The sequence below is a fragment of the Chanos chanos genome, chromosome 15 (genome assembly GCF_902362185.1).
Source record: "Chanos chanos chromosome 15, fChaCha1.1, whole genome shotgun sequence".
Taxonomy (NCBI): Eukaryota; Metazoa; Chordata; class Actinopteri; order Gonorynchiformes; family Chanidae; genus Chanos; species Chanos chanos.
In genome coordinates this window covers 16,146,690-16,172,145 of record NC_044509.1, presented here as the reverse complement: position 1 = coordinate 16,172,145, position 25,456 = coordinate 16,146,690, and the positions used below count along the sequence as shown (strand labels likewise).

At 41.8% G+C, this 25,456-nt stretch overlaps 3 protein-coding genes across 3 annotated transcripts; all 3 read left to right on the top strand.

The window, feature by feature from the left end:
- The first annotated feature begins 4,616 nt into the window (after positions 1-4,616).
- LOC115828169 (collagenase 3-like) lies at positions 4,617-7,602 on the top strand. Its single transcript, XM_030792102.1, has 10 exons — positions 4,617-4,721; positions 4,835-5,076; positions 5,197-5,345; positions 5,861-5,989; positions 6,176-6,337; positions 6,437-6,572; positions 6,687-6,820; positions 6,980-7,139; positions 7,254-7,357; positions 7,508-7,602. Exons 1-10 carry the CDS (start codon positions 4,617-4,619, stop codon positions 7,600-7,602), a joined length of 1,416 nt encoding a protein of 471 aa, XP_030647962.1.
- A 5,550-nt stretch (positions 7,603-13,152) lies between these two features.
- mmp30 (matrix metallopeptidase 30) lies at positions 13,153-15,681 on the top strand. The gene is made up of 9 exons (XM_030792103.1): positions 13,153-13,319; positions 13,515-13,663; positions 13,763-13,888; positions 14,081-14,242; positions 14,389-14,563; positions 14,670-14,800; positions 15,050-15,209; positions 15,385-15,488; positions 15,578-15,681. The coding sequence occupies exons 1-9, from the start codon at positions 13,168-13,170 to the stop codon at positions 15,679-15,681; spliced, it is 1,263 nt and encodes a 420-aa protein (XP_030647963.1). The 5' UTR covers positions 13,153-13,167.
- Positions 15,682-16,461: 780 nt separating this feature from the next.
- On the top strand, positions 16,462-22,792 carry acat1 (acetyl-CoA acetyltransferase 1). Its single transcript, XM_030792439.1, has 12 exons — positions 16,462-16,536; positions 16,866-16,913; positions 17,107-17,224; positions 17,419-17,514; positions 19,026-19,126; positions 19,597-19,740; positions 20,051-20,201; positions 20,398-20,493; positions 20,750-20,863; positions 21,854-21,918; positions 22,016-22,173; positions 22,317-22,792. The coding sequence occupies exons 1-12, from the start codon at positions 16,486-16,488 to the stop codon at positions 22,435-22,437; spliced, it is 1,263 nt and encodes a 420-aa protein (XP_030648299.1). The 5' UTR covers positions 16,462-16,485; the 3' UTR covers positions 22,438-22,792.
- Positions 22,793-25,456: the final 2,664 nt, after the last annotated feature.

Sequence of the window (25,456 nt, the reverse complement as noted above, 5' to 3'; positions counted from 1 at the left end):
CCTCCATGGCCAAGACTAAGAGACTCTGTTCTTTTCCATCACACGTAAATATCGGCGGCTTCCACTGCAAATTTGATGCTCGGCACAGCTCTCTCTGTATCTGTACTACCGGGCTTACAAAAATCATAAATCATTTTATTACAAGAACAAAATTGAAAGGAAGTGTTGTAATGTTTGTTTTATTCTCTCAGTGTACATCATTCACCAGAGAGTAGCTGGCTACAGAAAACATGTGGAAATAGTGATTGCAACAAAAGCCGCTTTATTATTGCACTGTGATAAATAATTAAACCCTAAAACATTAAGTTCTTGAAGTACAGTGCAGTTCGTAATCTGAACCTGTGAGTGCATAACAATTCTTTAGTTTTTGCTTTAATTTTCAGGTATTTTTTTTCCAGATTACATTTATAGTTTATATTCATTGTATTTATGACTTTCAAGTATTACTATAGAAGCAAAGTAAACATCTGAAAGCTCAGCAATCAGAACTTTGTGTAAATGTCAGGTGAAAAGACTCAAGCATATCAGATCCTGAGGGAACCGATCATTTGTGTTCCAAATTTCAATGGCTATAATATCTTGCTACAATAATCTGATACAAACTCATCTGTTGGCCTTGGTGTACAGAAATAAAGAACAATTATTACCTTTAGATTTGTTTTTATTTCACACTGCCTGCCCATTGAGAGCATTATTTACACTACATAATCTGTTCATATGAGAGACACAGGAGACAAAGGGTAAATGAAAAGGAGTGTTTGTACATTAATTACCTCTAAATAAAGTCAGTCAGTGGGCCATATAAAACAACAACAGCAACAACAACAACAACAACAACAAAAAGTGTACAAACTTGATCAAACAAAATCAAGCAAACAAAAAGATTACGTCCTGAGTACTCGGTCAGAAGGGAGTGTGAGGTCTGAAGTCTTCTCCGGAGTGTTTTTCTGACAGGATCTCTGCCCATGGTCAGGCTTCCGAGTTACCCAACACTCTTCTCCTGTAGTTAGCCAACAGGGACTTATCTGTCTCTGTCTCCCCATCCATAAAACACCACACACAGATACAGTGTTCAGTACTCTGGTCAGGTGTGCAAGCAGGCATTACAAAGAGATTCAGAAAATTACAAAACCATTGCTCATACTCTCCATTCAACATGATATTTAGAATGATAACATGGATCTTTTTTTTTTTTCAACCTCAGAGAATAAATCTGGAAATATTTCACCAAGTTCCTCTGATTCTGTACCACAATCATTTTGCAACTCAGTAAAATTCTGAGTGACACATTCTCACACGCAGTCATGAGTGTGATCATTATTAGGACGCTCATTCTGGAATGATCCGTGGTGAAGACCGGCAGACTAATATTATTTTTGCCTGAGGGAAGAAATTACGGGAAGCTACTCCCTTTAGAGCAAGAGAACATCCTTTAAAACATGCAAATCATCGTTATTTTTCTTAAACCAACCAGCTTACCAATGACTTCATGATTATTTTCGCCTATATTTCATTTCTTTGATTAGTTACATGAATAATTTTCAGAAGACATAAGGGGTCACATTATCACATTTCTCACGCAGATATTTCCTAATCATAAATCACACAGTGATGCAGGACAATGTCATTGCCTTCAAAGCATGCCGTCAGGAAGCTCCTCCTTTCAAACTGGACAAACCTGTTCTTTCAGTCTGTGTCAGCATGAACTCTTAAGATGAATTCATTTTGATATCTGACATTACAAGGTTTCTTTTCCATCTAATAATAAATAAGTAAATAAATACATACATAAATACATACATACGTAAAAAGAAGTGACCCCTCTGATCATTGCTCAGTTCTGTTCTGAAGGTCATTATGCAGTGGAATGGCCAAAAACATCTTAAAAATGTAAGGTAGAAACATTAGGAAAAAAACATTAATTTGCAGTTTTACCTCACTGGTCCATAAACAGTTTCACCTTAGTGGTCCACAATGAGATGATTTGTGCTTATAATCATCCATCCATCCATCCATCCATCCATCCATCCGTATACCCAGTCATGACCAACAACCAGCAAACAGTAATTTGTGAGCAACACATAAAGAGTTTTCTTCTCTGTAAAAGGAAGAGACACTTCTGTCCAATGCCATCACAGCCATACCAAGTTCCCCTCTCTTTCATCCTATCCAAGACAATGTTTTTACTGGCACAGAAAATCAGTCAATTCAAATACTCTAAATGCATTTATTCAAACATTCCCAAAGGAAAACTGGATCATCCAAACTCTCCGCATTCCACAACATGTATGTACATATAGAGACCTTCATAGACTTCATTACAAAAGCCTTGAATGGTTCATCCAGTCATTGTCTGAATGGCATTACTATCCCTGCATTACAAGTGTAAAAAATTACACAGTTTTTTTACACACATGAAACAGAATTATTGCTGCCTTATAAGGACATCATTCAAAACAAAACAAAACAAAACCCAAATAATGAATGGTGGTGTTTTGATGATGAATGACTCATCACACTCAAGTGAAGAGGTGGAAGAACTGAATGGGTGGGGTGACTAAGCGAAATTAGCTATTGTCATGTGCACTGTGATGATTCAGTGGGATTTCCAAAAAGGTTTTGCATGAGGCAGCGGGTTTGCAACTCTTTCCGGTTTCTTTTACGAGAGCCTCTGCTCTCATATGCATATAATACACACTTTTATTAGCCTTCGTACGCAGTCTAGCGTGTCTAGTGTGACGGCTCACTGGTTCTTTCATGACAAAATACTCTTGTCAACTGTTCTTATCTCCTTGGGCAGATCTTCTTTCCTTGGACACGGTTTCGACTTGAGTCACAATTTTTATAACTTCAAACACTTTTTACACAGCTTCAGTTTCTCTCTCTCTCTCTCTCTCTCTCTCTCTCTTCCTCTCTCTTTCCTCTTGAGCTGGCAAAGATAATATATTGAAAATTAATACATGGGTGGTACCTATGCAGACAAAGTATGACACAGCATTGGGTCACGATCCCTACACTCAAGTGGCCTCAATTCCATTTGAAAAGTGACCTAATGACCTATTTCCTTTAATCATGTGATAATTCTGCTCGGGATGTGTATGTACAGTAAGCTCGGTTCCGGTCATGTGTTTGGCTAAACCTTCGATCTCTCCATGTGTTTCTTTGAGGTTCTATCAATGGGCGACAATAACTCTAACAATATTAATCATAAACACAGCTTTCCCAATGCAACTACAGGATCTGAGAGTTATCAAATTCAGTTTGAAGCCAGCAGTTGGTTTAAATTAAAATTTGGGATGTGATTCTTAAAAGTTTCATCTTGAGCCTTGACTACGGTTACCTGGGACTTTACCTGACACTTTGCAGTTAAGATATTTTTAATCCAATGAACAAAATGCACAGCATGGGAGCAGTTTGTGGTGGAATTATATACACAATCAGTACGTGTGTGTGTGCATGTGTGTGTTTGTTTGTTTGTGTATGTGTGTGTGTGTGTGTGTGTGTGTGTGTGTGTGTGTATATGTGTGTGTATATGTGTGTGTGTGTGGGGATGCTTCCGGCCAAGTCAGAGAGCCTGACTGTCAAGCTTCGGTTCAGAATTCCCAGATGACTGTCATTTGGGAGTGTCATACAGATTATGGTGTAATTGGAAATGGAAAAAAAGGGAAAAATGCACTAAGCCTGTGATTCTGCGTGTTTTAAGAGAAGGGAAATTTTTCCTTTAAAAAACACATCAATCAGACACTTATAGGACACGTAACCCCTGACTCATATTTTACGCCTGTAAGCATCACCTAGAGATGACAAGAGTGATTTTCGTCTGTCTCATTATCTTCTCAGTTTTGTCTCTTTCTTGACTCACGATTTTGGCAAGACAGGTCTTGCCTTTTTCTCACGGAGTCCATTCCCTTGGGCAGCGTTTGTGAAGAACTCAATTAACCTGAGTGTTTCCCTCTGGTCTCATCACTGTAGTCCAAGTAATTCAGGAAAATTTCTCCATTTTCATATAAAAAAATCCCATCTTCTTATCAACAGTCATTATTAACCTCATCAATGTCCTTGTCATGTGGCATCGAACAATCTTGCACTGGATAGTAGGAACACTCGACTTCAAATGAGATTAAAATTTGTAAAGTGTAATTCATTACTACATCATTTAACAAAGTCAAAACAAATATCTACCAAATCATACTGTACTGAAAACACTTCAGTCTGCTACAGGAGCAGTAATTGTTTATGACTAAGATTTAATTTTGATTTAGACGAAAATTTAGATTATTCCACTACACTGGAAAAGTACCCAGAGGATACAGTTACCAAGCAGACAAACAGGAAATGTCTCACAGTGAACATAGGCACCTTTTCAAAAATCCTCAAACAAGACACAATGAATAAACGTCTTAGAATAATCAATAGATGCGTGAATAATTTACTGATAACCATGACCCTTTGTCATGAAACTTCCTCATTATTGTCACCCCCATCCTAGTAACTAAAAACCACAGACCAATGACAGCATCAGTTATTGCTCAACACGTCACGTTCTGGGAGTATATATATAACCCGACTCATGGTAAAGACAACACAAACCTCAACTGTTTCTGAAGACAGCAACAATGAAGATTTACAACGTTTGCATTCTACTTGGCCTGGTGATGGCAGCTCACTCAGGTCCCACAATACTACCCTCTGACAAAGAACAAGACGAAAACATGGCCGAGGTAAGCATTATAAATTACACCTGACAGACGAAAATGTACCTTCCCCTTATTATAGAGTTTCTTCAAAGCCTCAAGCAATCATCTGAAGTGCTTTTTTTTATTCACTACTGAAGAATTACCTGAAGCAATTCTACGGCATGAAAGAAGACACTGGTCCCACTGGAAGGCGTGCTGTAAACCAGCTGAGTCTGAAACTCAGTGAGATGCAGAAGTTTTTCGGACTCGAGGTGACAGGTAATTTGGACTCGGAGACTCTGGAGATGATGAGAAAGCCCCGGTGTGGAGTTCCAGACATGGCCGATTTCTCCACCTTTCCAGGACGTCCGAAGTGGTCCACAAACAAGCTGACCTACAGGTGAGTTAAAATATCACACAATTTTACTATCACTGAGTAGAGAGAGAGAAAAATAGCACATGTACTGTAAAACGGTGGCGGTGGGGAAAATCAGGACGTGTCTGTGACTCTGTCTTTCAGGATCGAGAACTACACCCCTGATATGTCAGTGGCCGAGGTGGACAACGCGATCGCTAAAGCGCTGAAGGTCTGGGCTGATGTCACTCCACTGAGGTTCACACGCATTTACAGCGGCGTCGCCGACATCATGATCTCCTTCAGCCGCAGAGGTAAGCACAAGACCTGTAACAGGACATCTTTTTTTATTTTACTGATATCTACCGTGATGTCTACTTTTGTTTTTTATTTATTTATTTAATGCCAAATCCATTATGAACACTGATTGTTCAACGAGTTATGGCGAAACTGTTTTTGTGAAATTCTTGTGTAACGTGACAGGCAGCAGTTAAAAATCGTATGAACTCCTGTGTTTACATACTTCCGTGACATACAACACGACCCACAAAAAACCCAGAATAGAGTGACACTGATCCTCACTTCTTAGCTAAACACCATGTGTCGGGGCTTTTCTCTGCTGTTCTTACATAACTGAAAGGACAGGTTATGGCCTGCCCACAGCGTTGACACACTCACTTCCCTGTGAGGACAAATGCATTTCATTATTGTTTGAGGAGAGCATGCAGGAAAAAAGAACCTCCAAAACAAATGAAGAAGCCTCTGAAGTGAACATGTCTTCATCCGTTTGTTTTCATTCCTTTTCTAACACCTTTTCTCTTGCATACAGCCCATGGTGATTCCTCTCCTTTTGACGGCCCTGGAGGGACGCTGGCCCATGCATATGCCCCGTCCCGTGGGATCGGTGGAGATGCTCACTTTGACGAAGATGAGAGGTTCACCGCCCGCTCAACTAATGGTGAGTTTTGCCATTTTGCGTGTATGTGTGAGTGTGTGTGTGTGAGGGAGGGCAGGTGTGGGTGTGTGGGTGTGTGTGTGTGTGTGTGTGCTAGGGGAGGGTGGAGCAGCGGTGTCGGATTTCAGTAATGATCCAAATCATATCTATTGAGAAAGTCTAACCTTGAGATTTCTTTCCTGACTGTAGGCATCGTCCTGTTCTTGGTTGCTGCCCATGAGTTTGGTCACTCGTTGGGTCTGGGCCATTCCAATGTCCGTGGTGCTCTGATGTTCCCCACATACAGCTACAGAGATCCTGACAGATTCTCTCTGCCTCAAGATGACATCAGAGGGATCCAGTCTCTCTACGGTAACTTACAGTCTCCGTCTTCATTTCAGAGCACGCGGCAAACAAAACACGCTTACTCACCACAGTCAAAACTAAATCACACCCTATCTCCCTCGGCAGGCCCTAACCCAGACGGTGACATTAACCCAGACAAACCGGATCCTACTCGCCCCACTACCCCTGACGCCTGCGACCCCCAGCTGGCTCTGGACGCAGTCACCACTCTGCGAGGAGAGACCTGGTTCTTCAAGGATAGGTATAACAGATCAAACGACCCATCAGCGATGGCTGCGGGTTTGGATCTTTTCATAGGCTGAGGTCAGCTGAGCTTGCCTTTAACACGGTTCACTTTGTGTCTCTCTCTGTGAAGCTACATGTGGCGCAGCACCTCTTGGAGCAGGAAGCCACGCCAGCATCCCATCAAGACCTTCTGGGCCAGCGCTCCAAGCAGCATTGATGCAGCTTATGAGAGCCCAGTGTCAGGCAATGTGCTTGTCTTTAAAGGTGAGAGGAGTTACGCCACAGTTAATTTCTGTGAAATATATGAAGAAAAATGAGATTTCACTGCAATGTACAAAGACTGTTTTTTTTTTATTATTATTTTAAATCGTTATTATTATTATTACATTTATTTATATTTATTTATTTATTTTTGATGGGCAGGTGAAAAGATTTGGGCTTTTTATGGCACTTATGCTGTGAATGGGTACCCCAAGAGTCTTAGCAGTATGGGTCTACCATCGTCTGTGAAGAGGATCAGTGCGGCTCTCTACGATCAAGGCTCCGGAAAGACATTGCTTTTTGATAACAACTATTACTACAGGTAAAAGCCTGACTCCTGTAGGAACCAAAACTGACAGTTCTGCATGGCTCTCCCAGCGTCCCTATTTAGAATGTACAACCACTCCGCTTCAGTAAATCCTCTTTCTGTTTGTAGTTACGATGAGAGAAACAAGAGAATGGACCGAGGTTATCCCAGACGCGTGCAAGACAGATTTCCAGGAATAACTGGAAAGGTTACAGCAGCCGTTCAGTTAAGAGGTAAGCTTAACATAATCCTCAGCTGTTCTGCTCCTTAAATACGTACAGTACATTTAGGCAATAAAATAAAAAAAAATTTAAAAAGGCACTTTAGTTCAATCACAGGGATTTGTTTCTACAACTATGCTTTAATGTCTGTTTTATTTTTAGGTAACACCTATCTGTTCAGTGGAGCACAGGTGTTTGAGTTTAGGGGCCAGAGACTTCTCCGTGTGCATAAGACAAGTCATCTCCTGCCTTGCTAATGCAGTTCACTTCATCACACCGTGACCATCTACAATTCTATTTCATATATTTATCTGAAATTCTATTCCATATATTTATCTTGGAAATGTTTTGGTAGTTTTTTTTTTTATTATTATTTTTAAATTATTGTTCTTTAAATGAATGTACATTATCTCTGGAGAATGCACTGTATATTTTTGCAAAGTTCCTTTGTAACTTTTACATCATTTTTTATTTATATTGTCCATCTGTGTGTAAAATGAGCTTTGTCACGGTTCGAAAAATAAATGAATAAGTGTATGAATATTCAAGCGGAAGGAGTCAGTGGAGTATGTTAACACAGACAAATGACAAACGGTGACCGAACTAAATTCGAATGAATGGATCAGAATAAAACTGCTGGAAGCAACAATCAGTGGCGTGCCGCACAGTACGCAAAACAATCACAACTCACACTACGGCCAGCCACGCCCACCGTCATTCAGTGGGCGTTATTTCTGCGACGTTCGTTAAAATAATGACTAAGCGCGTCGCAACACTCACGGATATTACGGACAATTCTGTGGTAAATTACCTCAGGCTTGTAGAAATCACTGAGCCGAAGAGTCTCAGAACAACAACACGAGTGTCGTGGCGTGACCAGTTCGTACATAAAATACAGTATCATACAATGACAAAACAACCATTAAACAATAAAAAGACTGTGCGTTCCTAACAGGAGTAGAAAGAGCACTGAAAATCTGTACTCAAGTACAAGCACCGTTACATTACTGAAATGTCACTGAACTGCAAGTAACCCCACTGGTGTTAAATAATACTTAAGTAGAAGTTCAAAGCATTCTTCTCAAAAACCACTCACAGTACCAGTTACTTTTTAACTGTTAATGTTTAATGCATTATCGATCGTAGGCATTCAATCGAAAGGGGAGATCCGCTACTTTCAACAAAGCACATTTATTTGATAAATGATAAAAGGTATGAATGGATCAAACTAAGGCAATTTATTTTCTAAAGTGATATACAGATAAAGCAAGAGTTTTGTCTGACAAGGCATACTTCAAATATTTTGAACCTGCATACAACACATGTAATTAGTATAAACCAAGCCGACATCACCACACGCGGCAAACAATGCTTGCAGTGCATTTGCACGCGGTTTCCTTTTTCCGACCACGGGCACTCGTCCTCCGTCTTTTCTTCCTCATTTTCACCGTTTTTATCGTTGTCCTTTGTCTTTAATTAGTTGCTGTTTAACCAAATCTTCAGTCCCTAAATTATTCCCAACCCCTCTGCTGTTCTGGTCAGTGGTCAGCTTTCCAAACCTCTGCCCGCCGGAGCGCCCCCCCTCCCTCCGTCCGTGTTTCATTGGCCCGTTTGCAATCGGTTGATAGTCAATCGGATATAATTCAAAATTGTAGGAAGCGTAGAAACCAGACGAATCTGCTAGCTCATGTATTATTTGCTTTGGCAGATGCGATTTGGTCTAGCGATGCCAAATGATGCCTCATCGTAGCCCTACTTGCGAATTATGATTTTAAAAGCAGATTACATAGTGTAATGCATACTTAAGTAAGGGTGAAATTACAGACTTGAAAAAATACTCATAAGAGTACACGTACCCCTAGAAAGAGACTTAATTGCAGTAACGGGAGTAGTTGTAACTCGTCACTTCCAGCCCTGGTTGCTATCAATTCAAAGTTTGCGCCGACCCGTTGTATGAACTCCTGCTGAGCGGCCTCCACAAAAAAAATCTTATTGTTGTGATGAATCCTCATTCGCACAAGTCCATTAAGTCTACTGTCAGACAATGTATTGCGGAGCTTTGTCTTCAGACGACATGAACAGCCGAAGGCGCGCTCAACTGATAGCAACATCTTTACTAGTTTTCAAAGTTTTAACAATGCTACTAACAGTCGCCAAGTGATACATTAACTGCGCTACAGGAGACTTTTAGGTTGTTATTTGCCCCCGCTCAGTCATAGTTTAAGCAATCTGATACATAATTTCAACAGAAAATACAGGAGTCACTGTCACGGCAAAACTAGTGCCAGCAACGTGACAGAGCAGCCTGGGTAACCGCGAGATGTCAATATACAGTCATCACTCCGCAATTTGTTTTCAAGCTTGATTGCTCTGTGTAGCGCAGGGCACTGTCAAAAGGTTTAGAGCAACCTTAGGTCACGCCAATCATAAACCCTTTACTCTTTACCCGTTTAGCTTAAAATGAGGGAAATTTAAAAACGAGAGTACACAAAAATGAAAAATGATCCCAATAAAATTCACATTGTGGTGCTTCGGAGCGTGCACACGGTGCATGCTGTATATAGCTGCAGGCACCAATGAATACAGTGACCAAACACTGCACAGAAACACCAAACCCTTTCAGTGCATTCTACACCGTCCTGATCTGATGGTATTATGTTAATCAGTGACACACACACACACACTGCAGCTTTTGGGTCATTTTACACTACTGTCAAAAACACACATTAATTTCTGGTTGTACTTCCCTCAGTCTGAATAAGGTTAAGAAGCCCTGCTCAATCTGATCCAGAAGGCCACAACTCTGTGTTACTGATCAAAACTCACAACGATCACAAACCCTATTAAACAATGGCCTTTCATCAAACTACTGATTATCCACATGCTCGTGATAGCTGTGTTTGTTGACATGGACACCGCCTAAAAATCCCTCAGATCAGAGACAGTCTAGGAACACAACACGCACATTCTCTCTTTTTTTCCCCAGTTGTGATTGTAAAACAGTCAGAAAAGCAAACAAACATTCAGACTGACTCCAGAAGTGTATGTTCTGATGCTATCTCAAAAGCAAGCCATACTGCCCTGATTCCTGACAGGATAAACCATGCAAACCGTATTGCAGCGTTTTCAGTAAAACTGAAAAAAAAAAAAAAACATTCCCCAAGATACTGACGTTGGCATGCTGTGTAAAGTGACTGCGGTGATGCAATCAGATGCCTCTGTAAGATTCTGACTCTAGAGTGTTCAGTTTGACAGACTTCAGTTATGACACAGGCTTCTGAGAGCATCACTAGTCACTAATCATTCCATGATGACACATCGTGATGAATACTGACAAAACATTGTTTCTGCTGGGGAGGTGAGGACCCACTACAGGCTTAAATCTTTTCAATTGCTTACATCTGTACTTAATACCAATATTTAAATGGTAAACATCAACATTTAATTGATCATTTTCAACATGTTTGCACATACGTGTGTGTGTGTGTGTGTGTGTGTGTGTGTCCTCACTTTAAATTACATCTGAAAGGCAAACCAAATATGGCCCTGTACCACCTACTCTGTTATGTTAGAACATGAATCATAATCCGCTGACATTCCTCACACAGAATCTCTTCCCCCGAGGCTAGAGCTGTACTTTTTACCTGTTACCAAAAAGCCCATATATAGACAGGCCGACTGACTTCCAGTCTTTTGCGGTTTTGTGTGGAGCAGTTTGCTTGACAGAAGTGTTTTTTGACTGAGTTCCAAGCTTTTGGGGTTTTGTGTGGAACAGCTTGATTGACAGAAGTGTTCTCTGGGAACAAGGCAATTCCTAAAAGTTGTACACTTCTTACCTTTGGCTAGATAACTGATCCAAATTTTCCACTGACCCTTCCTCTGGCCCCAAGTCACATGTCTTTTATTATTATTATTATTATTATTATTATTATTAATAATAATAATAATAATAATAATAATAATAATGAACTGCAGCTGTATTAACTGTTGTATTGGCAGCGTTGTTATTATTGTTATAATTGTTATATTTGTACTGGGAAAATGGTTGTGTGTGCCTTCATATCTGTAAGCTATGCAATGGATATTTGCTAATAGAGTTATTTTGCCAGCTTTACATTGAGAAAGACATGCTTCAGTCCCTTTGGTAAGACCTCAGACACGGGTCTCATTACAGTCTACAGTCTACCGTATACCTGCTGTCCTACAGGCTAATGACAGCACCCCTGGATAAGACTGTTACGACCACAACACTGTTCACAAGGTCTCTAATAGCGTCTAGACTACCGTGAGTTTGACAGCTGAATGGACACTGGGGTAGGTGGGGGAGAACTACTTCCCTGAGAGAAACTCATTATCATGCTGTATGTTTGGCCTGGATCTGAGGTAGCTGACAGCTCTGCTCATCAAAGACATCAAACAGTATAAAGATGGTTCTCTGTAAAAGATTTCTGGCTTCTCTGTGTCCCAACATGATTTCTCCTCAGGACTGTATCTTCCAACACTGCAGTTACTCACAATAAGTTCATTTTCACTCTCAAGCTGTGTTTCCTTGTTCCTTAAATGATTAACCTTTAAGAAACATCAACTGTGATGTAATTTCACCTTCCCCTAGTTCCATGACCTCAAGATGAAATAAGACATGTTCTCTAAAATTAACAGGGCATAACAAGGCTTTTATTATCTTGGGTTTCTGAATAGTCCCAGAACAAGAGACTACTCTGTTGTTTTCTTTTCTCTCAGAAAAGAAAACAACTGAAAAATATGGTACAGTTTCGCTGAAACCTGATGGACTAAAGATGACTCCTTCTGAGAATTAATGGCGTCAGATTATTGCCTGTGGGGAAATTACATAATCCAAGATGATAATAACACTGATATTTAAAGGAATTAATAATGCACAATGCATATTGTCATTTGGCACGTTCGAGAAACCTGAATAAACGGTTATGTCGTGGCACGTCAATCCACTGAAGGGAGACGACAAGCGCATGACATTTTGAACATTGTCACATCTTTTGCAATATTTAATTCAGTCAAAACGGTAATAGTTTAAAAAAACAAGCAGTTGGCAGCACGTTTGTGTGCCCTCACATTCCTCTCTCTGGTGACGTGTATCACCAACACTTTCTGGCGCCCTGCCACGGGCCTCCTGCTCCACGTACCAGAGATAACAAACCCATTTCATCCACCTGAGGATGGCATGCCCAGACAGCTCCTGGAACACCCCATCAATTAGACCAGCAAGCACTACAGAACACTTCCTGCAACACGCGCACTACTGATTACAGCTGCTTACTGGAAATGACAATCCAAACAAAGCCAGGGACAGGGCTTATAAAAGAGGGAGCAGAGAGAGAGTGCAGAGTAATTTGACTTCTCTGCAGAGGAAGACAGCAGGAAGATGAGACAAACACAGGTTCTCGTATTGGTAGCGGTGGTGGGACTGGCTCTTTGCAAAGCTGCACCTACAACTGCACCACCCGATTCTCCGTACCTAGATGACCAAGAGAGAGCAGAGGTAAGTGTATTATTTAGATGTTTATAAAGATAAAAATCATGTATTATTTCACACGTACCCAAACACACGCACACAGAAAGAGAAAGAGAGAGTGAGGGTGAGAGAGAGAGAGAGAGAGAAAGAGAGAAACATACCCATGGACCAACGTTTATTCAGGATCACCTTAACCGGTAATCTCTGAATTTTATACACAAGTTTCTCTTTTCTCCAGGCCTATCTGAGTCAGTTCTTCTCCAATCCAAATGACACTGGGCCTGGCTCCAGGCGAATCGCTCTGAGGTCTTTTGAGGAGGATCTGAAAAAGATGCAGGAATTCTTTGGCCTGGAGGTGACTGGAAGACTGGACACAAACACTATCGAGGTGATGAAAAAACCCCGGTGTGGAGTAACAGATGTGGCCAGATACGGTCATTTCTACGGCAAACCCAGATGGAAAAAGAACACAGTTACATACAGGTATGGCCGCAGGTTGTCATCTTAAACAAAGAAAATCTCTTCAATGATCCACTGACTATTTATCTCAACCACAGTCTAAAAATAAATAAATAAATAAATAAATAACTGGTGATTCAGATGAATGACAAGTATGTACAGATAAAGCCCTCCCTAGCAGAGGCTTATGTTGGACTCAGGAGTTTCTGTCTGTCTCAGAATAACAGAGTACACCTCTGACCTGAGCCGGAGGGAAGTGGATGCCACCATTGCCCAGGCCTTTAAGCTGTACAGCGATGTCATACCTCTGGACTTCAAACAGATTTACAGTGGGACTGCTGATATAATGATTCTGTTCAAAGCCAGATGTGAGTATAGAGTGTTGATGAATCCTGGTTTCCTCTTTTAAACAGTGAAAAAATAAACGTGCTTATTCAGAAAGCTTATTCAAAATTCTCTTTTCCCAGATCACGGAGACTTTTATCCGTTTGACGGGCCCAGCGGTGTCTTAGCTCATGCTAACTCACCAGGTCCAGATCAAGGAGGAGACACACACTTTGATGAAGATGAAAAATGGACTCTGAGTGCAAGAGGTAAAACATTCACAGAAAAAAAAGAGTTCGAAAAAAAAAAAAGATTCATCACAATTTTACTTGGTCGATTCTTTTTTTTGTTTGTTTACTGTAAAACATTCACAGAACAGCAAATGAGAATCAGACTTATTTTAGAATTCTACCTCATAGAAATCGTGCAAATGGACTTGATGGTGACATCATGTTTTTCAGGAGTAAACTTGCTGTTGGTGGCTGCCCATGAGTTTGGCCATGCTCTGGGACTGGACCATTCACGAGACCCCTCTGCTCTAATGTACCCCACTTACCAATACGTGAACACAAACGGATACAGACTACCCCGTGATGATCGACTGGGAGTCCAGGCTCTTTATGGTAAAAACTAAATATAATATGGAATTAAATACTTAGAGATGAAATTAATTATGTCAGTGTGAGTTTTGTTTTGTTTTGGGTTCTTTTTTTAAATCCTGCTTTGTTTTCATATGTTTACTTACTTATTTATTTTGATTCTCCTCTAGGTGTTCGCACACCTACCAACCCTGATCCAGTACCCAAGCCTGACCCAAGACCTGAGCCAAAACCAGAACCCAGGCCAGATCCCAAACCAGGTCCTCCACCAGAGCGGTGTAACCGTGACCTTGTGTTTGATGCTGCAACCAGCATAAGGGGTGAACTTTATTTCTTTAAAAAAGGGTAAGACAATCTAGTTAAAACCTCTACATCATTAAAACACACATTCCTGTTGACTTAAGACCTTTTTTAAAATTTGTATTTAATTATCATTCTTTGTCTTCACAAGATATTACTGGAAGAAGAGTGGCTCCTTCAGAGGAGTACAGCTGCAAACTATAAAATCCACTTGGTCGTCAGTCAACTATGTCGATGCAGCCTACGAGTTTAAGGCCAGAGACGTCGCCTACTTTTTCCATGGTATGGCATTCACTTCTATTTGTTACATGCTCAACACATCATATAGCCTACCATACAGGTGACAGAATGGAATGTTCAAAAAACACGTCATGCTATTACGCGTTGGGGAAAAAACATAGACCTACACATACTAAATTACTTATTAGTTTGTTGATTTAGCATATTCGTTCTTTTTGAAGTGGTTCATTACTATTTGCTTGCAAATAATCAGATAGGGACTACAACTTGTTAAATCTGCCCACGCTGCAGGCCGACAGTACTGGGCGGTCAGAGGGACCACGGCTTTACCCGGCTACCCTAAGCCCATCTCCAACTTTGGCTTTCCGTCATCGGTGAAAAGTATCGATTCTGCCGTTCATATCGCATCCACCGGCCGCACTTTGTTCTTCGTTGGAAGGAAATACTGGAGGTGAGCGATGAGGACATGATTATAATCATGTGGAAATTCCCATTACCATTCCCATTCCCATTACAGTACTTATAAGTAAAATTCACATAGCGTTTCAGAATTTCAGTAGGCTATTTGCAACAGTGAGGTAAAAAGTAAAGTCTGTTATTTTTTCAATGTCATTTTTCTCCAAAAGTTTCAACGAGAGAACTGGGAGAATGGACAGTACTTCCCCAAGCTCGATTCGTCGAGATTTCCGTGGCATTGGGTCGAAAGTAGATGCTGCTTTTGAGAATTATGGTGAGAGAAAACGTTTAGGCTGTTTGCACATATACTTATTTGTATGTCGCTCTCTTCCCTTATTAACTTCCGTTTTGTCACCTTTTCAGGTTTCTTGTATTTCTCGGATGGCGCCAGACAAACAGAATACCACTACGACACAAGAAGAGTGAGACGTGTTCTTTTGAACTATGGTTGGCTGGATTGCTATTAGGAAAAAAAAAAAAAAGCTTTCTGTTACAGAAGAATTTCTTTGTTATTTCCTATGCTGTAAAATAGAGTTTATGGTATCTAAAAAGTCTTTCACCCCCATAGCTTGTGTAAAGTGGACGATCAATGTTTTTGTTACTCTTATTATGTTGCTTTGTTGTTGCCTCTGTTCTGTTAAAATTCAGTGGCTGAATTAAGTATTTTCTCAATAAACGGTGCCTGTTTTTTTCTGTAAATAGAGCTTATGCTATCTAAAAACTCTTTAACACTCGTACTAAATACATATTTAAAACGAATGCTAAATGTTTTTGTTATCGTTATTTTTGTTGTTGTTGTTGCTGCTGCTTGTTTTTGTCACTGTTTTGTCTGAATTAAGTGGCTGAATAAAGTATTTTTCTCACTACGATGAATCTTTTTTTTCCCCATCAATGACCCAATTTCATAAAATAACTCCTGGAAATCACTAGATTTCTTAACTGAAATGCACTCGCAGCTACACACTCATTGAGGGGCGGGGTGGGAATGGAAGTAGAGTGGGTTGAAAAAAAGAACCAAGTCTCGGTTGAAGAGACAGGGGCGTCATAAATCATTAGCCTACAGGTAGGATATGATTTGCGGAACCTTCTCCAAACGACCACAAACACCTAAAACGTTCCGATACAAACTACAATACCCATACTGCTCCGAAGTAACAAAAGCTACGCAACGCAGGCACACCTCCCGCTCTCATTGGCTGTGGTCTCGCTGGCTGTGTACTCGAGTGAAGGTGAATTTCGTCCTCTTTTGCCCACAGTTTTCAACTGTGATTATGTCATCTTGCGCACTTTTTACCACACGCACTCAAGTGTGCAGACAACTGGTAAGTGAATATATGAAAGAAGCGAGCAGAGTCATTGTCCCGACTTTTATGCAACTTTGTCCACGCTAACACAGCTAGTCTGTTAGCTTGCTATTGAAAATGCATGAGCGCTCTGCTAGCCGATTTCATGCTGGTTTGCTAGAGGCCTCGCAATTACACTTTGTTTTTCGGAGAAAGAAAATGCCGTTTTGCAGATAGAGTTCTTAACTTTTGATTAAAAAAAACTACCATGTTATGCAATAGCATAAACCACACTTTGCAATAGACCTGTCACGAATGAAATGAGTAAAGAGTGCCATCTATATTGCAAATGTTCTTTGTCCTTGCAGGCACACACGTATCTTGGCAGGACGTACGCATCTCGCCCAGCTCTAAATGTAAGTATAATTTCTGCAGTATTCATAGATGCAAAGGAGCGTTGCTCCTTCCTCCGCCGCTCGTGCGTTTATAATACTGTAATGGGATGCGCACACCTAGTCTAATCGCACACAGCTTTACCCGAAAATATATATTACGATGTGCCTGTAGAGAAAATAACTTTGAACTCTGTGTTTATTTATGTCTCTTTAGGAAGTTGTCATCGCCAGTGCAGTTCGGACCCCAATGGGGTCTTTCAAGGGAAGCCTTGCTTCTGTGCCTGCCACTAAACTGGGCTCAGTTGCAATTAAGGGGGCTATTGAGAAAGCAGGTATAAAACATTTAGATTCTCTTAACGCAGAAATGCATCATGGTAACATCTGTTACAATGGAAAGATATATCATGTTTAAAGATAAAGTTTTGGGGATTTCACTGATGCCCAGAGAGCCCTCATGTGCTTAATAATGACTGAGTTTACTCTCTAATTGGTTGTCTGACGTGTGTTTTCACTGTGTCTGTGACAGGTATAGCTCCTGAGGAGGTGAAGGAGGTGTACATGGGGAATGTACTGCAGGCAGGTGAAGGTCAGGCACCAACCAGACAAGCCCTCCTTGGTGCAGGTATGCTTCTGTTTCACAGTCGTGCAAACGCTAGAGTAATATGACAGTGTTATCTGCAATGACTGTGGTCTATAGGCAAGAAATCAGATATGCATAGGTTTTTATCAGGATCCTGACATGACCAGCATGGAAGGCAATGTGAGTTTGATTTCAAGATCAAATGCACAAACAAGTAACTTTTGTTACCTGTGACTTGGGAAGAATTTTCCATATTTTACTGGCAGACTTTTAAAAAATAAACAAATAAAAGGATGCGTCTTGGACTGTTGCAAATTTATTGAGATTTGTATTGTCTGAGACTTCACTTACACAAGTGAGCACATGTAAGATTTAGATTGTAATACCTTTAGGGACACGACCCCTGTTTTAGAACCTGGCTGTGTGTTTAAACTTTAAAAAGCAAATTTCAACTTTGTTTTTTAATGTCAAAGTTCAAACAGTATGAAATTTAGTTAATGTGCTGGTCAAAGTTCACATCTAAAACGTTTCTCTCAAGTGTCTCCCAGCTGTCACCGTACAAAACTGTGACTTGTTCTGGTCTGGAAAACTGCTCTCACTTGACTTAAGTGGCACATATCACCTTTATAATCCAAGGTCAAACTGAACTGGTGCTTGGGTAAACAGAAAAGACAGACAGAAAAGAAGCCTAAGTTAGAATGGTGGGACAGAAATAAGAGGCATGATTATACTCGTATATGACCTCGCTGTTAGGTCTGTCCAGAGACCTTTATGAAGAGAGAACAGGTAGAAAAATATTAATACCTTGATGTAGGAGAAAGAAAACCTAACTAGAAAGCTCTTAGGAATCTATAAGTGTGTTTAAAAACTAAACAAAAAAAAAACACAACTTGCAGTCACAGGGGATAGTTCCCGTTGTTTTTGGAAAGCCATGGAAAAACCCCCAAAGGGGTGTGAGTCTTGTTTATGTTTAGTGTAAAGTTTGGCTGCACGGTCAGTCGCTCTCCTGGCGGCCAGCAGCTCTGCGCACTCTTGTTGCAGTCTTAGATAACTCATCTGAATCTAACATTCCGAGTTTCCATAGGACACTGACAGTCTGATCCTGATTAAACATGTTTGTACAGCTGGAGGAATGCCCCCCATAGTAAAGGGATTTTCCAAAACCAAAACGTAAAAACGAGCCGTGTTTTCAGAGGGTTCTAGGCAAAACAGTGAGATGGTAAAAGAAGGTTTAGACAATGTTAACCCCACTGTAGTGTGTAAATATACGACGTGAGCTTTGCTCTGGGACCATGTATAGATCAGCACATGTTTTTGATTGCATTTCCTTTCACACAAACGATTTGCTAATGAAAATATGACATTTTTGTAACAGAGTTTTTGATACAGTCTTGTTAGCTTGAATCAAGACTGTTTTTAATGTGCAGTATTTTGTTTTTTTCATAACCTTGTGAAGTATGCCAGTGACGTAACTTTCTGCGGGTGACCCAGGTAGAGCAGGTATCTGGGCCGATAAAGCATTTCTGTTGAGGGCTGTGATCTGGTCTTTGCAGGTCTGCCACTCTCCACTCCAGCAACAACAATAAACAAAGTATGTGCCTCAGGAATGAAGTCCATTATGATGGCAGCTCAGAGTCTGATGTGTGGACACCAGGTACCGGAGACCGAGACTTTGTGACTGTCGTTGGCCGACTGTGTGTGTGTTTTGCTGGCCAGCGGTCAGGGAAAATGAAGAAACACAGGCTAACATTGGAATGCGTAGGCCTCAGTCAAAGAAACACAGGCTAACGTGTGAATGCTTGCTTGAGTAGTAGATCTATACACAAATGCCCCATGGGTCTAGCACAGTGATTCTCAATCCCAGTCCTGGGGACCCAGTGCCTTGCATGTCTTTGTTTTAAATCTTCATTATCACAGTTAATTGAGTTAATCAAGGGCTTGATGATTAATTGATCAGTGGAATCAGGTTTGTCAGTCCTGAGTTAAAACCATGACGAACAGGACAGTGGGCCCCCAGGACTGGAGCTGACACTCACTGGTCTAGCAGAGTGGGGTTTTTATCATTGTGGTGTCTTATTTATATATTCTGTATGTGTTGCTGCATGTGTGTGACGGTGTGCCCAGGACGTGATGGTAGCAGGGGGTATGGAGAGCATGTCCAATGTCCCATACGTGATGGCCAGGGAGGCACCCCCGTACGGAGGGGTGAGGATGGAGGACCTGATCGTGAAGGACGGACTTACAGACGTCTACAACAAGTTTCACATGGTACTGCGCATTAGCACTAACATGGTCTATGGTATTTGGCATTACTGCACGGTGTCATATGGTGTTGGTCCCCAGCATAATGTCATATTGGGCATTAGTATCCCATGTCATGTGGTCCTGACTGTAAGTAATAACTAATAATGATGCTGGATATTAAGAGTAAGTGTCATATGGAAGATTAAAGAGTGTACTGTCTTTTCTCACCTCTGCTTCTTCTGTCTCAGGTTCAGTTGATTGATTGTCAAATGTAATGAAGTCATTTTTCATACCTTGGTGGTGATGGTTTTATGTTTATTTTTTATGTCTGTAGGGAAATTGTGCAGAAAACACAGCCAAGAACAGTGAAATCTCCAGAGAAGAACAGGACGCCTATGCCATTAATTCATACACTCGCAGCAAAGCAGCGTGGGAGTCCGGGGTCCTGGCCAAAGAGGTCGTCCCAGTGAGCATCCCGCAGAGAGGTCAGACCGGCCACGTCAGCCAATCATTAACTCTGATCAAACCACACCATGACATGCCGTCAGCCAATCATTAACTCCGATCAAACCACACCATGACATGCCCTGTTAATGCTCCACCTAAAAACCAAAGGTTTCTGACTGAAATCAGAAGATGGTCGTTTCAGTGTGTTCTCACTGCCCCTCTGTGTCACCACAGGGAAACCCGACGCGGTGGTTACCGAGGATGAAGAATGGAGACGGGTCGACTTTAGCAAAGTTCCCAAGCTGAAAACCGTGTTTCAGAAAGAGAACGGTACGGCGGATCCTTCTCTCGCCGTCAGAATTTCCCTTTAAATGTTCCGTCTCCTCAGTGGTTTTGGGATCTGCTCAGTTGCCTAGTTAATAAGTTGCTTAGTAACCGTAGGCCTGTGGGTTCTGAAGTGTTCACTGGCAATGCTCCTCTGATTAAGGCCCTGAACCTTAAGGTCACTCCTGAAATGTCACCTCAGACAGAGAGAGTAAAGGCACATGTCAGTGAACTGACTCGACTTTCTCTTTTTTTAAAACAGGTACAGTCACTGCCGCTAACGCCAGCACCCTGAACGACGGTGCAGCCGCCCTGGTCCTGATGACGGCAGAGGCGGCAAAGAGACTCCACGTCACTCCGCTGGCCAGGATTGTAGGTAAGCCTGACCCGTATATCCCCAACGCTGGAAACAGTCCTCAGAACTTATCCAGAAACCTTGGGCCCTGCCGCTAACAGCACCTTCTCTTTTCAAACCCGCAATAAATTAGTTACCTGTCTTCCGTAATTTCACCTGGTCTAGTGGGGTTTTTTTATATCCTGTCCCGGGGACTCGCTGGTCTAATCCATTTCCCTGTCACCTCCAGACTGGACGACTTTAATGCTGTTTTAAACTGGCTCTGTATGACGCTTCCCATTGGTCCACAGCTCTGCTGACTGGATTTTCACTCTCTTGTCTGCTCCTGAACACACCGCTCCTCGCAATGATCTTCACCAGCTGCCATTCAAACATTTCATTTCCTTCAAAGTTCTCCTCCTCCTCCTAAAGCCCCCTCAGGGACCGATTTCTCCCAATCTTACTCAACGTCTCCGAAACCACGCCTCTTCCTGTTCACATCACTCTTTCTCTGCCGACATCCTCGTGCTGTGTTCCCCGCATGCTTCTCCAGGGGAGTGTGAGATTTCAGCTGCGCTGTCCTCCTCGTTGGGAAACAGCTCTTCTCCTTTCCTGCTCTGGGGTCCACTAGACTGTGCGTTTTCTTTAATGTCCCCCACCGTCTCACCTACAGTAAAAAGGCCAAGGTCTGAGTACTGTGTAGACACCTTTGTGGACGCTTTGTTAAATCACTTTTGTAGAACACCCTCTGCCAATTTAATCTGTTCCTACACTCCATCTATACTTTCAAAATCCCTGTTTACCCTGTCAACAACGCAGCTTCAATGATGGGTTTGCGTAGAGAAAAAAAAAAAACCCAACACAAACGCAAACCCAGTGGACTGACAGTAGAACTCTTTCTGTGTGACTGTGGATCCACTGGCGCTGACTCGCTGTCGTGAAAGCCGACAGTGCAATCATCATCATCATCATCGTCGTCTTTGTTCTGTGGCGAATTTTTCATTCTGGTTTTTTTTTTTTCTATATTCACAGCTTTTGCCGACGCTGCAGTGGCACCCATTGACTTTCCCATCGCTCCAGCCTTTGCTGTACCCAAGGTGAGCTAATACACTCTTTATAAACAGAAATACTAATATTTAATAATCATTGTGGAGCTAAAACTCCAGACGTAACGTCTTGAATGTTGTTGGCCAGGTTCTGGAGGCGGCCGGCGTGAAGAAGGAGGACATTGCCATGTGGGAGATTAACGAAGCCTTCAGCGTGGTGGTCCTGGCCAACATTAAGATGCTAGACATCGACCCGAGCAAAGTCAACGTGAACGGGGGGGCCGTCTCGCTCGGACACCCCATCGGGTAAGTCACGGGCCTCATTTCAGCACAGAGCCCCCCCCCCCCCCCCCCCGTGGGATGTTTACTGAGCTCATTTACCGTGTTGTTGACAAATCCTTTTTTTTTTCCTCCTCCCCCCTCGGCCCCCCAACCCTGCCCTCTTCCAGAATGTCTGGGACGAGAATTGTGGGACACATGGTTCACAACCTGAAATCCGGGCAGTACGGATTAGCAGGAATCTGTAACGGTGGGGGTGGAGCCTCCTCCATCCTCATACAGAAATACTAGGATGTTTGAGGTTTAAAGTGAGCAGACTAAAGCTTTGTTGGAAGACTGTTTGATACAGGTGCGTATACTCCAATGGCTGGTTGAGGAAAAAGAAATATTTCTCTTGAAATATATGAACTTCTGCTAGAGGCCTTCTATACTGTATTTTCACTCCAAGTACATCACTCCCATTTAGGTCTTTTTTTTTTTTTTTTTAAATGGGCTCTTTGAATCAGTACACACACTCTTCATAGAATGTTTGACCTGAACTCAGCAAAGCAAATATTTATATTAAGCATTATCTGTCTCTGAGACTGTTGTTTCTGTATTAGAAGGTAAAACGATGTTTTGATATCCTTTTTTTGGATTGTGTATGTCAGACAACTTCTAACATGTGCTGCAAAAATAAAGTCTGAAACATTTTGTTTGCTCCATTGGTGGTGGTGGCTACCTGTATTCACTGTCCTAGAAGTGTCACTTGGAGCTGTCTACACTGTCCTGTCAGTGCAGGCTGTTACCACTAGAGTGTGCAATTGTGCTCTGGATTAGTGTCACTGTCCTGTGAGGCACTGTCACAGAGCAACCAGAGAACTTTGCATCTTTGCCCCCCCCCACCTCCACCCCCAAACTAGTTTTTGAACAAATGATTTATTTTATGAAAATGCCACCCTGCTTAACCACGTGGGCTTGGATCCCAAATTGTTTAAGAGATTTTAAAAGAACGATTGCAAAGCTCCCTGGCAGGGCAGCCTAACATAGCCAACAGGAGGAGAGATCTCGAGAGAGAGCTCCAGACACTGGTATGAATTTGCTTAACCTCTAACCATGTGTGCTCAGTCTTGCGTATTATATAACATACACAAATATTCATACAACAGACAGTGTATGTTCTCAGTGTATGTGGCACGGATACCATGGTACAGTAACAGTCACAGCTGACACCAAACACAGGTTACACTCAGAACCTCCGAAGTGTGTGTGTGTGTGTGTGTGTGTATGTATGTATGTATGTATATGTGTGTGTGTGTGTAATATATATATATATATATATATATATACACACACACACACACACACACACACACACACACATATACATGTATATAAATTTTTCATGAATCTGAACTGTGTTAAGTGTCACCAGGCCATGCATGTGAGTGGAGTTTATTCGCTCGTAGGGAATGAGAGGGAACGCTGTATGCAGTTGTGTTGTGACGTGTCCCACGTTATAGAGGAAGACAAAGAAGAGGTACTTTTATTGATCCCCGTGGGGAAAAGTCATCGTCTGCATTTGACCCACCCTATACACAGGAGAGTTTATTTAAACACAGTCTGGTAAACACAGCACCGCCAGGCTTTCATTCTCTCAGTGTCCATACTAATCATCCCTCACACAGGACAGCACAGAGACCTCAGCGCTGTTAAAGTCCCTCACACAGGACAGCACAGAGACCTCAGCGCTGTTAAAGTCCCTCACACAGGACAGCACAGAGACCTCAGCGCTGTTAAAGTCCCTCACACAGGACAGCACAGAGACCTCAGCGCTGTTAAAGTCCCTCACACAGGACAGCACAGAGACCTCAGCGCTGTTAAAGTCCCTCACACAGGACAGCACAGAGACCTCAGCGCTGTTAAAGTCCCTCACACAGGACAGCACAGAGACCTCAGCGCTGTTAAAGTCCCTCACACAGGACAGCACAGAGACCTCAGCGCTGTTAAAGTCCCTCACACAGGACAGCACAGAGACCTCAGCGCTGTTAAAGTCCCTCACACAGGACAGCACAGAGACCTCAGCGCTGTTAAAGATTAAGACCAGATCTGGCTCTGTATTTCACACGCATGACTCGTGAAGACCGTGTACAGACGTGCGGTTATGGGTCAGGTTTGCTCTCTGTTCTGTCCTGAATGCTCTGCTTACTAATCTGGTTATTTTTTAACTTCAGGTTTTCGGTTTAAAACGGTGTAAGAGAGATGGGGTGAAAAAACTGTTTGAAGAATTCTCTCTCTTTCTCTGCGTGTATACTGCAAAAGGACCCGTGTATTCGAAAACGTTCTTTTAAAAACAAATTAATAACATGTAGGAAACAATACCTTCATTGGAATACAGTATTTTTTTTTTCCTGGAGAAGTGATTAACGAAGAGGCAATGTGACAAAATGGTCCAGGTGACCACAGCGTTCAGCTGAGGTTACTGATTGTCTCTGGATCCCACTGTTTGTCTGTTAATGTTTTGATGGTCGTCAGAGCCGTTTGGGTTTACTGCAGGTCAGAGTCATTGCTTAAACAGCTAATGGAGCAAATATGGACAACGGCAGGAAGTCTCATCCGTGGATTATTTTCGGTAACACAGTCCCTTCCATAAGTCAGCAACATCACATTCTGCCCCTCCCCATCTCTGGCTAAACATCACCAGGAAAAACAGAAGGGGGGGCTTTTTGGTTTTTTGGGAGAAGGTTCACTGCACAGTGTGATTCGACTGCTGCGTTTCTGTCTGTTTAAAAATTACTTTTCGCTTTTGCTAAACTTGATATGACATCACTAATCACAAACAGACTTTTCATGGCGTTTTTATAGAGGAGACAACACCACACACCAGGTGTGTTACTGAGAACATGACTAATATTGGATAATAAAGAAACATAAAGATGTCAGGTTATTATTAACTAAAACATGCTGCAGAGAACAAAAACAAGAGGACCCAAGAGTTATTAAAACATTTCATAATCAGTTTTATTTACATCTATGAGCGGTCACGGTGAAAAATTTCCCGGAAAGTAAATGAGAGATTTTCCTTCCCCTTCAGAGGAGCAGGAAACACGATGTTCACATACTGCCCTCTGAGCACAACTAAAGGTCAGAACTAAAAGACATTCATACACAGTAAAGCTCAACTCTTTCCTGTTCTCTCCGTATTTTTTTTTTTTAAAATCATCATATGCTGATACATGTCACCCTAAGTTGTGTACAGATTTGCTCAGTATGATCAAACACAGGCAGTTTGAAGTGATTGGGAAAATGTGGAATATTTGAATATTGTATC